Source organism: Mus musculus, chromosome 8 (genome assembly GCF_000001635.26).
Source record: "Mus musculus strain C57BL/6J chromosome 8, GRCm38.p6 C57BL/6J".
Taxonomy (NCBI): Eukaryota; Metazoa; Chordata; class Mammalia; order Rodentia; family Muridae; genus Mus; species Mus musculus.
This window is the reverse complement of record NC_000074.6, coordinates 28,640,717-28,654,388: the sequence shown is the minus strand read 5'-3', so window position 1 is coordinate 28,654,388 and position 13,672 is coordinate 28,640,717. Positions and strand designations below refer to the sequence as shown.

At 38.5% G+C, this 13,672-nt stretch overlaps 1 protein-coding gene across 11 annotated transcripts in view; it reads left to right on the top strand.

Moving 5' to 3' along the window:
- The window catches only part of Unc5d (unc-5 netrin receptor D), a 572,955-nt gene extending 565,283 nt beyond the window's left edge, over window positions 1-7,672 (top strand). For 6 of the 11 annotated variants that reach the window (XM_006509054.4, XM_006509051.4, XM_006509055.4 and 3 more), the window contains one exon: window positions 1,417-7,668. In XM_006509054.4, coding sequence (XP_006509117.1) covers window positions 1,417-1,621 — 205 coding nt within the window. In that variant the 3' untranslated portion in view covers window positions 1,622-7,668. Of the gene's footprint in view, window positions 1-1,416 lie in introns of all 11 variants that reach the window. The other 5 variants (NM_001347498.1, NM_001347500.1, NM_001347501.1 and 2 more) reach the window with 1 other exon arrangement.
- Window positions 7,673-13,672: the final 6,000 nt, after the last annotated feature.

Here is a 13,672-nt window from a genome sequence, read left to right as displayed (position 1 = left end):
ATGACAAACACTGACCTTTAATCCTTTGTGCTTCTTAGTCCTCATCATAGCAAAGTTATTGTCCAAAAGGTTAGGGTTCATTTTTTTTTCTTTCACTGAAGATGCTATATCATCTGGAAAAGACATGTAAGAATCAATTACTCAGTTAATGTCAGCTAATGGATGTTGAATAAATGCCTGTCACAGTATTATGATAAATGCTATGGAAGATTCGGCCAATGATTAAATATGATCTCTAGCTTTCAGAGTTTTGTAGTCAAGAATGAAGACAGAGTAGGGTGTTAGATGAAGGGGAAGTTGTGTGTGTGTGTGTGTGTGTGTGTGTGTGTGTGTGTTTGTGTAATCTCCATAGTTTCATTGAGGTCATACTATGATAGGCATGAACACAGGATTTCTTATGACTTGAAAATAGAATGTAGCAATACAGTATGTGTTCAAGATTTTGGCAACAGAGTTCCAAGTCCTTTACTGTCCTAACATGCTGATATATAAGTGAAGTCTGTCCCCTAGAGTAGAAAGAAAAAGCTGGTGAGTTTATCAAAGGAAGAAACAACAAAGAGGAAGGGTAACAAACTAATATCCTTGGGTAAGGAATCAGAAAAAGGATGATAAATACCAGTTCTTACAGTTAGTCACTTGGAGATATTGAAGTGAGAATTTCTCATCCACTAAGGTTGAAGTAGTAGATAGATAGGTATTACACCCACACCTAAGTCAATAGTAAACCCTATTAACAGTTTAATTAGCCAAGAAAATGGGAAGGAGACATTTAGCACCAAAGGAGGAGTGGCCAGAAATTGAAGACAGAACCTTGGCAGTTATTATATTTGTCGAGGACATGGGGAGGAAAATATTTGAAAAAAACAAGGAATGAATTTACTTCATATAAACTAGTGCAAAAGAATATTTCATGAGACCAGTGAACAGGGAAACATACATATATGTTCACATGTGTAGCTTAAGAAAGGGAAAAACCATGGGAAGATCCAAAAGAAGAAAGCACTAGAATAGTTCTCACATATGGCTATATTATATAGCATTGGGAGACAAACCAGACAGCTTCAGGCCTGTCTCTGTGTAACTTTCCACCACTATCTTATTGCTGCCCTTTAAAGGTCATTTTAGGGGCTGGTGAGATGGCTTAGCAGTTAATGGCACATAATGCTGCGCAGATGACCTGGGTTTGGTTCCCAGTACCCACATGGCAGCTTTTAGCTGCCTGTAACTACAATTCCAGGAGAGCCAACACTCTCTTTGTCTCATTAGGGTACCTGCATGCATGTGGTCAACTTGACGTAAACAAGCCCAAACATATACATATAAATAAATAAACCGTTAAACTTAATTCTGACTTCTTTACAGAGATCATTTGTCTTATCGTGCCTATTTATTTCTCCTTTGTTTTGTTTCCTCTAGGAATTTATCATATTTCGCTACCCAAAGCAGCCCTTCCGCTGTCATTTTGAACCTCTGGGAAGCTCGTCATCAGCAGGATGGGGACCTCGACTCGCTCGCCTGTGCCCTTGAGGAGATTGGGAGGACACACACGAAACTATCCAACATCACAGAGCCACAGATTGATGATGCTGACTTCAACTACAGCAGGCAAAATGGACTCTAGTCTGTTTCTTCTCCGGAGGCAGCACTAGTGATGGCCTGCTTCAGAGCAGTGGCTTCAAGTGGGGAAGACAGGGCAGATTTCTGCCCCGGGGCATTTGGGGGGGAACTCAGCCTTTATTGAGAGTCAGTGAGAAACCCTGGATGAAGAAAAGGAGTTTGATATAGGTAAAAACATGTTAACGGTGGGGGAAAAAGAGAACCCCGCTATACCCTCTGAATCCACACATGGGTAGACATTGGATATGCTCCTCAAATTCAGACTGCCGAGGATTAAAAAGTGAAGGTATCTGTAGATACAAGTAGTTTTGAAAACCAGATACACAACAATAAAGCCGGGAAGGCAGAGATTTAAGTGCATGCTTGGAAACAGGTTTTTAATGACTTGCCCCACGGGCCAGATGATCCTGAGACCAGATTTTCAGATTCCAACCGACTGGCATCCCAGAGGTTGGAAATCATAATAAGACTAGCTTTCAGAAGTGAAAGCAGATTGCCAACTTATTAGTAAGATGTCATCAATGTCAGGGAGGGCATTTAGAATTTAGAATCTGAGTACATGACACCAGCACTTATTATATGAGTCACTTAACAGAGACAAGATCAAGAAGGGAGATAGACCTCAAACTAGTTCTTGGTACCTCACCTTCATCCCCCACCCACCCACTCCCGAGACAAAACTCATTTCTCTCCTATCCTAAAAGATTGCAGTATGGAGACAGTAAAGAACATAGTTATTCATTTCAATATGGAAACATACTTCCTTTAACTCAACAGAGCAGGACAAACAATCTCTGTTCCCAGCCAAGCCACTCTAATGTCAGAGTGCTGTTATAATATGACTTATTCTATGGAGTGTTGATAAGAGAGGCTATACAAGGTCCAGGAAAATATATAGACTACAGATGTCCCAGGCTTTGAGTAAGCGCTGATTTTAGGAGATGGGTAATTAACCCAAGTTCTCCAACATTTTTCACATAAGAAATGTGTTTTGCTGTGTTTTTTGATCCAGATTCTGGAAATCTTCTAAACTTTTGTACTATGCTGTCATAGTATGTTTCAATAGGGCTTTAGGACCTCCTGCCATCGTCTCTCGGAAACTTACCTGATAGCCTTTCTGAGTAACACCTGAGTGAGTGAGTGAGTGAGTGAGTGAGTGAGTGAGTGAGTGAGTGAATAAATGTCTCCAAGGAAGAGAACCCTACCACACTTTCCTAGGAACCATACGCATCATTCAGAGAGACTTCTGTGCTCTGACTGCCTAGCCACACCATGTGTACTTTCTCCTTAACAGTATTAACTCATAGCTTTCATTTTAAGTTACATACACACACACACACACACACACACACACACACACACACACACCAATAGTATTTTAGAGAATTGAAATCTGTAGATTATTCACAAGCTTCATCTTATATTTTACGACACTTTTATATTTGAATACATCATTTTGACCAATATTCTGAGAGACTGAAGATGAACAGATATACTCTTCTTCTGGAGGAAGTTTTCAGTAACTGCCCACAAGGAGGACAACCCAAGCCAACCACCTACATTAACTTCCAGGCAGCTACTTAGCTTTTTTTTTTTTTGAGGATGATTACGTTTGAAAAAGCATGATCAGAAATAGGACAAAAAAGAATCCTTGGGAATGAGGACATGACATGCTATTGTTTTTATAGGTCCTTTGTGTGAAAACAAATGCTCGCAACCTCTTCCCAAGTGGAAATACCTAAATTCAGGTTGACGTTATAACCCCTTGGAACAGACATTGAAGAATTCTTGAATGTGTTAGCTATTTTTATCTAACGAGCATGTGATATATCAGGTCCTCCATATCACATAAAAGGCTTTGCCGTGTGCAAATCAAAAGAACCCGGGTTGCTTTGCTCAGGAATGAAAGGCTTACTCTATTGAACAAATGAATCATCTTCGAACTGACAGACTTAGTCAGAATGCCATATCTGGATCAGGAGAACACCATTTTCCCTTAGACTCAAGTTATTTATTCATCCTTGTGAAGAAGAAAGAGAAAAGGCATATAGAACTTCTTGGCATCACTGATAGAGTTTCTGGGAGAAGAGATGTAAATGGTTGATGAGCTACAAACCAGATGACGATGAACAGTAGGGTCGGGTGCGGGCAGAATCGGCATCACTTGTTAGGTAACAAACTATTTGCAACACACTCTAGAGAGATCCTATATTAACATCTATGTGGAAGATTTTTGTTTTACATTTCCTACCCTATCCACTTCTCTTCTTTCCCTTCCAATTGGCCTTATAATTGTTTATATGTTTTGTGAACCTACACACGTTCTTTGTAGATTTTTAACAGCTTTTTTATAATATTATAAACAGATAAAAAATTGTAACTGTCCTGGCATCTGTGTAGGTTATTTTAAGGTGAGGTAGCAGGAACAGCATGAAGGTTGGTCCCATGTGTCTGCAGTTGCCCCCATTAGATTCAGGTTTTGTGTTCTGTTTGTTTGATTTTTTTTTTTTTGGCCTGTGTTTATAAGTGCACTTGATCATAATATCACATGAGGTAATAAGGGAGGCGTCAACAGGAGTCACCTCACATCCCAGACCATGGTTCAGTGAGGTTCCCCTTGACTTTTTATGTTTCCTTCTTTATATCTATCTTATTTCTGCTAGGATGCTACACAGGATTTTAAAATAAATATGTCACATTCTGTGGTCTTTGAATGCCAGGGTTGTGGTATAATATTTTACAGTGAAATTTCAAAGAGAATCCTGGTCTGTGAGATTTACAGACCAAGGGATTGTGTGTGTCCAGGGAGGGTCTGCAGGTCTCAAGGCTTAGCTCACACTTGAACATGCAATGACTCACTGTGACCCCAAGCTTTTGCATGACTTTCACCTGTCACAGCTCAAATGCCCATCCTGGAAGAGGTTTCCACATTACTCTGGGCGCTAAATTCGGAAGTGTCACTGTCCTAGTGCAAGATAAAACAAAAATTAAAAGTGTCCTTAAATACTTAAAAACATAAATTTTTTACAAAAACAATCCTACTCAATGCCAAATTTCTCAGTGCTTGGAGACATTAAATCTATACTTTAAATATGAGTTTAAATTTTGCCACAAAAATGGTGAGATCCACAGGTTTGCTAGACTACAGCAGCATTACGTTAATTTACAGTCTCTACCACTCCACATACACAGTCTGAGTAGTTTACATTTGCATTCTTTAATCCAAAAGGAAACTTGTTCTGTGGTTTTAAATGCTACCTTCATTCACCAGTGCGGGTAGACTCATAAAACTCAGATGTACTTCCACAAAATTTTATTGGCCTTTTTGTAAGGGATGAAGGGAATTGAGATAGTTTCCTTTAAAGAGAGGAACTTTTCTCTTATTTTTATCTCCAACTGCTGTGGTCCTGGTATTTTTTTTTCTTCTTCCTCTTCATTCATTTGGCTATGAGAAGGACTATTAAGTCCAATCACACAGGGTTCTCTTTGGAGTAAAATATTTATTACAGTGATTTTGTTTCCTGGACAAAACAAACAAACAAACAAACAAAAAACAAACAAACAAAAAAACCCTCTAAATATCAAACATGAAAAGCAAAGCTAGAAAATTAAAATGGCGTGAATGGTTTTATACATTTTGACCGAATTTACCTGTGACTTTCAGAATGTTAACAACATCTTTGGATATGTTTCTGTTTTAGATTTTTCCTTTCAGATATTTTCAGTTTCTTGGTCTGCCTGGCCTCTGTAAATGTGTTGAATGATAGAGCTATCAGGCATGCTAAGGCAACACTCTCTGAGGTCTTTATTCCAGCAGAAATGAGGAAGGAGCTGAAAAACGTGCCTCTCTGGCCTACTGCGCGGCCCATTTTCATTCTATTGCTCATGAAGCATTGCAGAACCTGAACACTTAGTAACTCCCAAAGCCTGGACTACAGGTGACAGTCACAGCACCTGCAAGAACAAAAGCGTGGGCTTACCGATGGTGACCACATTTTATTAGCCCTTTGGTGTTCATTGTCATAGAGCTGTATTTGAACATTGATGCTTTGGGCCAAGACTTGAATGGCCACCGTTTCAATAGTTGCCACTGTTTTTGTCCGCATAGAGTTTTTCTGAACTACAACAAGCAAAACTGTATTTTGTCAAATGTCACAAAAGTGAAACTGTTACTAATCTTAGATGTGTTGCATATTTTGTGTTTCTTTTCCAAACTCTTTCACTAGCTGCGGTGACAAAGCTGTTTGGCTGTATTGACAGCATGTGGTGTCTTTTCCAGAAGCAACTCTAGGAGAGCCAGTGTCTACTGTGGACTCCTCACATCCCCATTACAGGGTCACCAACAAAACTGAAATGGCAATTTATATGCTGTAATTTTTTTTCCCTGAGAATCAAAGGGGATGGCGCCAGGCCTGGCTATTAGTCACTAGTGTGTAGTACTGTGATCAGAAGTAGGAAGTTTATCTTGCATAGAATAATTGTGGTTTTTGAGGCAGCTCCTCATTGCTTTTTTTTTTTCCTTTTGCTGTGAAGATCATGGATTTGGGGTGTCCTCACGAAGTGGGCCTAAGACAGTAACGTTGCAACTTCATGTCTTCGAACCTACCATGTATCTGAACCATGTATCTGAACCCAAAGATTAAAAAAAAAAAAAGGCAGGAAGCATCCTCGACAGGCCTAAGCTCCCTGCCCCTTATCAGTATTAACTTCAGCAGGAGTTATATCTTTTTTCCACAAAGTTCCACCATTTGATTCTATTATATATCAGAGAACCTGCTAATGACTTTCTTTTTGGGAATAGAAATATGTGTCAAATACTTTCACTAAAGGCATGGGTATAATGAATATGCCCCTTTGTTTCAAATTTATCTGACTCATTAAAAAAAAAAAAGAAGAAGAAAGAAAAGAAAAGAAATGATTCAGACCGAAATTCCAGAATTGGGAAAGTTGTACAATAACCTTAAAATTGGATACATTTCTAGTCAGTAATGAACCAACTAGAGTTCTGATGAATGCATGATATTTAAAGGGAATAAGCCAAATGTCATGCCACAAGACCCTTTCCCAAAACACAAGCATTCTGCTCAAATGTGGAGACAGCAATTCTAATGTTCCTTTGTTGCCAAGCATGGGGAGTGGAAAGATGGAGAATAACCAGGACACACCCACCAGGGCTTCCTGGGAGAAAAGCTGAGAACAGAAGCCCCCAACAAGGGCCTCTCCTAGATGCTTCCTGCTCCCATAGAAAACTTCTCGATAACAGGGAAATACCCAAGTGTCAAAATTCCACTATCAGGGAAACGGCTGTCTCCTTCTCTACACCACATGAAGAACAGAATTTCTGTTCTTCGTAACCAGGTCTGATTGGTACAGACACTCCAATAAATCATGACCTAGAAGTATTGTCAGCATGGACAGGTAGAGAAGTGCTGACTCATTTTCCTAAGCCCAAACTTGGAAATATGGGTGATATATTTCCCTCCTCCTATAAAGGAGAGTTTCAAACCTATTTCATTTTGTTCTGTTTATTTTGGGAAGGTACATGGGGGTGTTCTTTCAAATGATTCATTTAGTTTTTTCAAACCCATACCACTCTCAATGTTCATTTGATGTGTTCAAAGCCAAAAAAAATATGAAATAACATTTTAAGCAGAGCTGAACACTAACTCGGACATGAAGCTGAAGGAGTGAGCAAGCCACAGGAGAGGGTCTAAGCGAAGCATGGCCTTGGCTTCATACCACACTTTTTGTGCCTTGTATTATCAGTGTAAATTCTGAATGTTGTACAGTAAATACTTGGATGGACTCCTTAGCAAGGATGCACCGGCTTCTTTTTTCAGCACATGTACATATCTATAAATATATATACATATATATTTGGTAATGCCAAACAGCTATGTTATATTGTACTGAACAAAATGGCCCGTTTGGATGTTTTATGTAGAGTTTGCAAAAAAACCAAAATGGATGGTTATTGACTTTTCGAGATAAATGTACAGGCATAAATTACTGCTTACCAGTTATTTATGAATAAAGAGTCTTTTCTTGACATTTTAGGATATGATCCATGAGTGGGAATTTGAAATCTCAGTGAGGACTCTGTTCTATCATATTCTGGCAGGTGTTAGGCTATTCTCCCGAGGACAGCTTTCAAATCCTTTAAATGTAATGAAACTCACTTCTTTCTTTGGTCTCAGTAAAACACTGGGAGATGTTAAAAACAAATATTTTTTTTCAAGGAATTCCAGGCCACCTAAATACATACTTGCACACATATGTCTGTGTATACACACCCCTTTCTTAGGGATACAGCTTAGGGTTTTCTTGCTGAGAAAAGATACCATGACCGCAGCAACTCTTATAAAGGAAAAGATTTCATTGGGATTAGCTTACAGTTTCAGAGGTTTAGTCCATTATCATTGTGGTGGGAAATATGGTGGCAAACAGGAAGACATAGTGCTGCAGAAGGAGTTGAGAGTTATACATCTTGATCCACAGGCAACAGACAGAGACTAACATACTGGTGAGACTTGAGCTTATAAGACATCAAAGTCTACCCCCAACACAACCCCCAGCCCAGTGACATACTTCCTCCAACAAACTACTAAGGCCATACCTCCTAACAGTCCCTATGGTCCAAGCATTTATACATTTGAGTCTATGGAGGCCATTTATATTCAAACCACCACAGGTACTCCATGGGAATCGTAGTCTTTTTTAAGAATATAGGTTTAGAAATTCCAAGGGAATCGCACCCTTACCATAATTAAAAATCCTTTTTCATATCCCTCAAATTACTTTTATATAGCAGAGAACACACTCTGTAGGCTGGAAAGATGTCTCTATGATTACGTGTACTTGAGGATGTTCCAGAGGACCTAAGTTCTGTTTTCAACATCCATGACAATTAAATCACAACTGCCTATAACTCCAGGTCTATGGGATGTGTAACTCACTGTTCTGCCCGCCAAGGGTACCCACATACAGGTTATATACAGACAGCTGTGGATATATACACATAATTAAAAAAAAAAACCTTGAAAAAGATAGTCTCTGCCTTGCCATAGAAAAACAGACATTACATAGAATATTTATGAAAAGATAACAGGAAAATATATATAATGTTAGGCATTCCAACCACATTTGGCTGATTCTCTTTTAATGGTATTTAAAATATGACAATTACCCAGGCATTTAATAATGAAAATTTAGAGGGTTGAACTAAGCTGAAATAACATGGTCTACTCAAAAATATTTTCTAACTTATTTAAAGTAATTTGTGACGATAAAAAAAATTTAAACCAGTAGTTTCCCCAAAGCTATTCACACACACACACACACCACACACACACATGCCAGTAAAAAATAACCAAAATATTATTTTCATGCGAGTATAATAGGTTTGGTTGTCATACTAGTTTCATTTGTGAGGCCGAAAAATACAAAGAAGCACCATTCTCTTCCGCACAACCTGATGCACAGGTTACCGTGGTGTGTGCAGTGAATCTTGGAAATGGAAACATATGCCTAAACATTTTGGACCATGTAATCCTCCCTCCTCCACCATCTGATGGAACTGGTGGGTGGGCACAGGGCAGGTTTTCACACTATGTCTATAAGTTGCTCCAAAGGTCCTCTCTGACGATTGTGAGACTTGGATAGAGATTGAAAGCTGATTTAAAGTGTCTAAGCTACAGAAAAAAAAAAAAAAAAAGAGGAGGTGGTTTCACCTAACATAAACTGGGGAAATTAGTGCTAAAAAGGCAAAACCAAGCCAAATTTTCAGGTTTTTTTTTTTTTTCTGCACAGTTAAAACAAATGAATCTAATCTGAGTTGGCCAAAACAAATTTTAACTAGAGGACTGGTACAAATAGCATGGAGATTCAGATAAGATAAATCCAGATAAGGTTAAAGTTATAATTAATTAAAAATTAATTACAACATTTGCATACAAATTTCCAGGCAGCAGGCAGGTGTGTGCGCACATACTTCTAATCTTAGTCTTAGAAAACTGAAGCATGACGATTGCCCACTACTTCAGAGCCAACTTGGAGTTTGTGTCAAAGCAATGTGTGTGTGTATACACATGTGTATGTGGAGCGATTTCCTTCCTGAATTGACTCAGTTAGTGTGGGCTTTTCCTGTACAGCCAATATTGTGAAGATTTGATTATGATGGAAGCTTACTCATTCACTCAAAAAATATACTTAGTACTTCCAGCATGTAGCATTTGATAATAGGCATCATATGTAATGTTTCTGTTTCGTTTAGAGGAGAGTTATTATAGAATTTTTCATTCTTCACAGTTTGATAAGTGAACAAAAAGAAATGGGTAAAACCCTTAGTCCTACAAGCGACTTCCAAAGAAAAATAAGGTTCATCTCCATCTTACACGAGAAACACTTTGAAGAATAGTTATCTGAAAGAGTCTAACACCAGACTGGTTTGGATGGTAATTGAGCCTGCCATTCTCTGGATGTGTGACCTTGGCCATTGAGTCTGCTATTCTCTGGATCCATGGCATTTGCCAAGAAATTCATTACTTTTAAGAAGGGATAATTCTGTTGAGTTTGATGAGCCCAAAGAAAATGATCAGTGCTGACAATGAGGACTGTGTTAATGGTTTGGTTGGCCTTGCAAGCATGAGAACCTGAGTGCAGTTTCCAGGACCCGCCCAAAAAAGGTGTAATAGTAATTATCCCAGCTGATGACTGAGGAACCACACCCAAGGTCCTCTGGCCTACACACACACACACACACACACACACACACACACACACACACATTTGCACATACCCACTTACACACATGTACCTAGGCAAACACACATGGGAATCTAGCCAGCTGTCCTCATCTAGTTCTGACTGTGAAAAAAAAATTTATTATGTGACCATTGAATGGCTTTAGAGAGGCCACTGGTGAGACAAATACATATTTAAATCATATATATCATTAAAACAACATTTAAAATATAGGATTCTGGCATGCAATCAGTGCTCTGACAAGAAGCTGAATGCTTCCTGGTTTTCAGATAACCAAAGACCCCAAAATTGGATGTGTGCATAAACCGAATGATGAAGATCTGGCTGAGCACATCATCTGCCAGACTTTTCCATTATAAACAGGACATCCAAAAATGATGCCCTTGAAAGATATTGAGTAATATTGACTCAAAGTCCATTGACTCACTGACTCTCAAGTCAAGAGATCACATAGCATCAAATAGCATATACCACAAAATTGGTAAGCACAGAATATTGAGGGAGAGAAACACTATATGTTGCATGTTACAGAAATGACACAAGTTACCACTGAACTAAGATTTAGATATGATTTATTATTGATGCTTTATATATAACATTGTATAACAAATTTCATTATTTGTTGCTGGAAATAGCCACCATTTATTATTATTATTATTATTAATACATTTTGGATCTTCATAATCTGAGCCAAGCTCACCAAGTCTTTTGAAACTCAGGTATTTCTCAGTGGCCTCACAAAATCAGCACACACACACACACACACACACACACACACACACACACACACACACACATATTTAGGAAAATAGAATCCACTCCTTGATATGAAAGGTTACAAAATCAAATCACAACTAGTATAAAAGTTACAGGAAGTGTTGGAGAATTTGTATCATGGTTTTCATTTCCCTGTCAGAATTTTTCAGACAAAATAAAGATGGAAAAGCACCCCAAAAAACATCATTCATAAACATATTAATGAGAATTTCATTCATAAGAGGCTACCATGATGTTTGTGCTTTTAATTAGTATAGCCTATGCTGTTTCTTAGATTAGCATGTCCCAGACTTCATGGTTTTGTTAATAGGAGGTGATTCTGTGCTTTGCTATGCGGGGAAAAGCTAATTTACAGAGGTGTTTTCAGGATGAGTCTTCCTCTCAGAGTACAATCAGTGATTGTGTAAATACCTTCCACATGTTTGGCCTTTCACAAGGATTTATAACTTTAACCCTCTTGTGATCACATGAAGCCACCATCATTACTAGGACTAGTTTACAAGTAGGGAAACTAAGAAAAATGAAGTTATGTTAATATACCATGTAATCACTCAGCAAAGGCTACTAACCTTTTTTGGATATTTATCAGCTTCTTAGCACATTGAGTAACAGCTCAAAATTCAATTCAGAGATTTCAGTGTTTGCTAAAGAGATACAAAAGAGAAACTACATCTTTCACTCTGAATTATTTAATTGAAGATAATCCATATTCCTTTCAGTATTTTGTTTCCTTATCTAGTTACCCATTTTCTTGCAAATCACTGAACTTCATACATCTGAACATTTAAGTCCATACCAACAGCGTTAGCATTTTGCTTCTTGCCTGTGAATGTTTGATTGCATTTCCCTATGACTCATTAGAATTTATCCTTAGAACTGACAAGGGGTTGTCAATACTTTGCTAAACCTCACAACGACTACTTTAAAACCAAAAGGCTGGAGGCATCTTTAGAAACAATTAAATAACTTGTCAAATAATCCTGCTCTCACTAAGCTTGGAGCCAAATCCAGTGTGTCCCTTCCTTCCCGAGAATGGTAGAAATCCAGCCATAAATACAATGCCGCCCAGGCAAATGAGATACTCTGGTCTCTGGGCTTCGGTCTCAGATAAATCACTTATACTCTGAGACATGGCTTCCCCATCTTCAAAATCAGCATCATCAATATCCCTGAACAAGAATTGAGTTAGAAAGAGCATTTTTGTTTCTAGTAAAGGCATTTTCATTTATAGTAAAATGAAAATATCACATTGACTATTGATGCATAAATAAGTCATAATTTAGTTATTTTTACCATCTGGTGAGAAATCCTCACGCAAACTTCCAAGTGATGGCCACATGCCCCTTCACTCCTTCTATCCCAGAGTTGAATGATTTTGCTAAAATATGCGGGACCAGAGGACCATTTCTTCTCCTAACATCATTAACCTAAAATTCCAAACACTTTAGTCAAGATTATCAATGTGTGTATGTTCTTGGCAAGTTTATAAGTAAAAGGATACAAAAACGCCAAGTGAGCCATCTATTTACCACCAATGAAAAGTATGCAAGCTTTTGTGTATATTTTCAGCTCTAACGGCCCTCTGTAGTTATTTCCTCCTAATGTCCTTTAAAATCTAGGCAAACAAGGAAACTCATTTCACCATTTAATTGTGCCTTCTGTTTTCTTTCTTCTTTGCTCAGCCTGCAAGCTTATTTTAAAATAATATTTATTATGTACACAATAAATATGAAAGGGTACACTATAGTAGGCCATGGGAATACAGCAGTTTACTGAATATCCCTGTCTCACAGGTATTTCATGTTTCTGTAAAAGGAGAAAATAAAGAATAAGAGAAATACCAGAAAAGAGAAATAGGCTGAGAGGAAGAATAGGGCTTCCAGGGTGTAGCACCGATGATATGTTAAGACAGGAATATCAGGCAAGATCTAACTTAGCTTTTGACTAAGTAGATAAACAAGATATCTTAGGGTTTCATTGCTGTGAAGAGATACCATAACAAAGGCAGCTCTTTAAAGGACAACATTTAATTGAGGCTGGCTTACAGCTTCAGAGGTTCAGTCAATTATCATCCTGGTGGGATTATGGCAGTGTGCAGGCAGACATGATGCTGATGGAGCCGAGAGTTCTACATCTTGAACCAAAGGCAACCAGGAGGAGACTGTCTTCTGCAGGCATCTGGGGAGAGGGTCTGAAAGACTACACTGGGTGGAGCTTGAGCACTAGGAGACTTCAAAGCCCACCTACCCCATGACACAAGGCCATACCTACTGCAAACATACCACACTTTCTAATAGTGCCACTTTCCATGGGCCAAACATTCAAACACATGAGGCTATGGGGGTCAAAACTCTTCAAATCTCTATGCAAGATAAGTAAGAAATTGTAAGAAGATGACATAAGGCAGAGGAAAGAGTCTCTCCAACGCCTTGAGGTGGCTGTTCTACAATGGACAAACCCAAGGAATAGTAGTGAAATTAGTGCAGATGGAGTGAGAGGATAGACTGAGAATAGA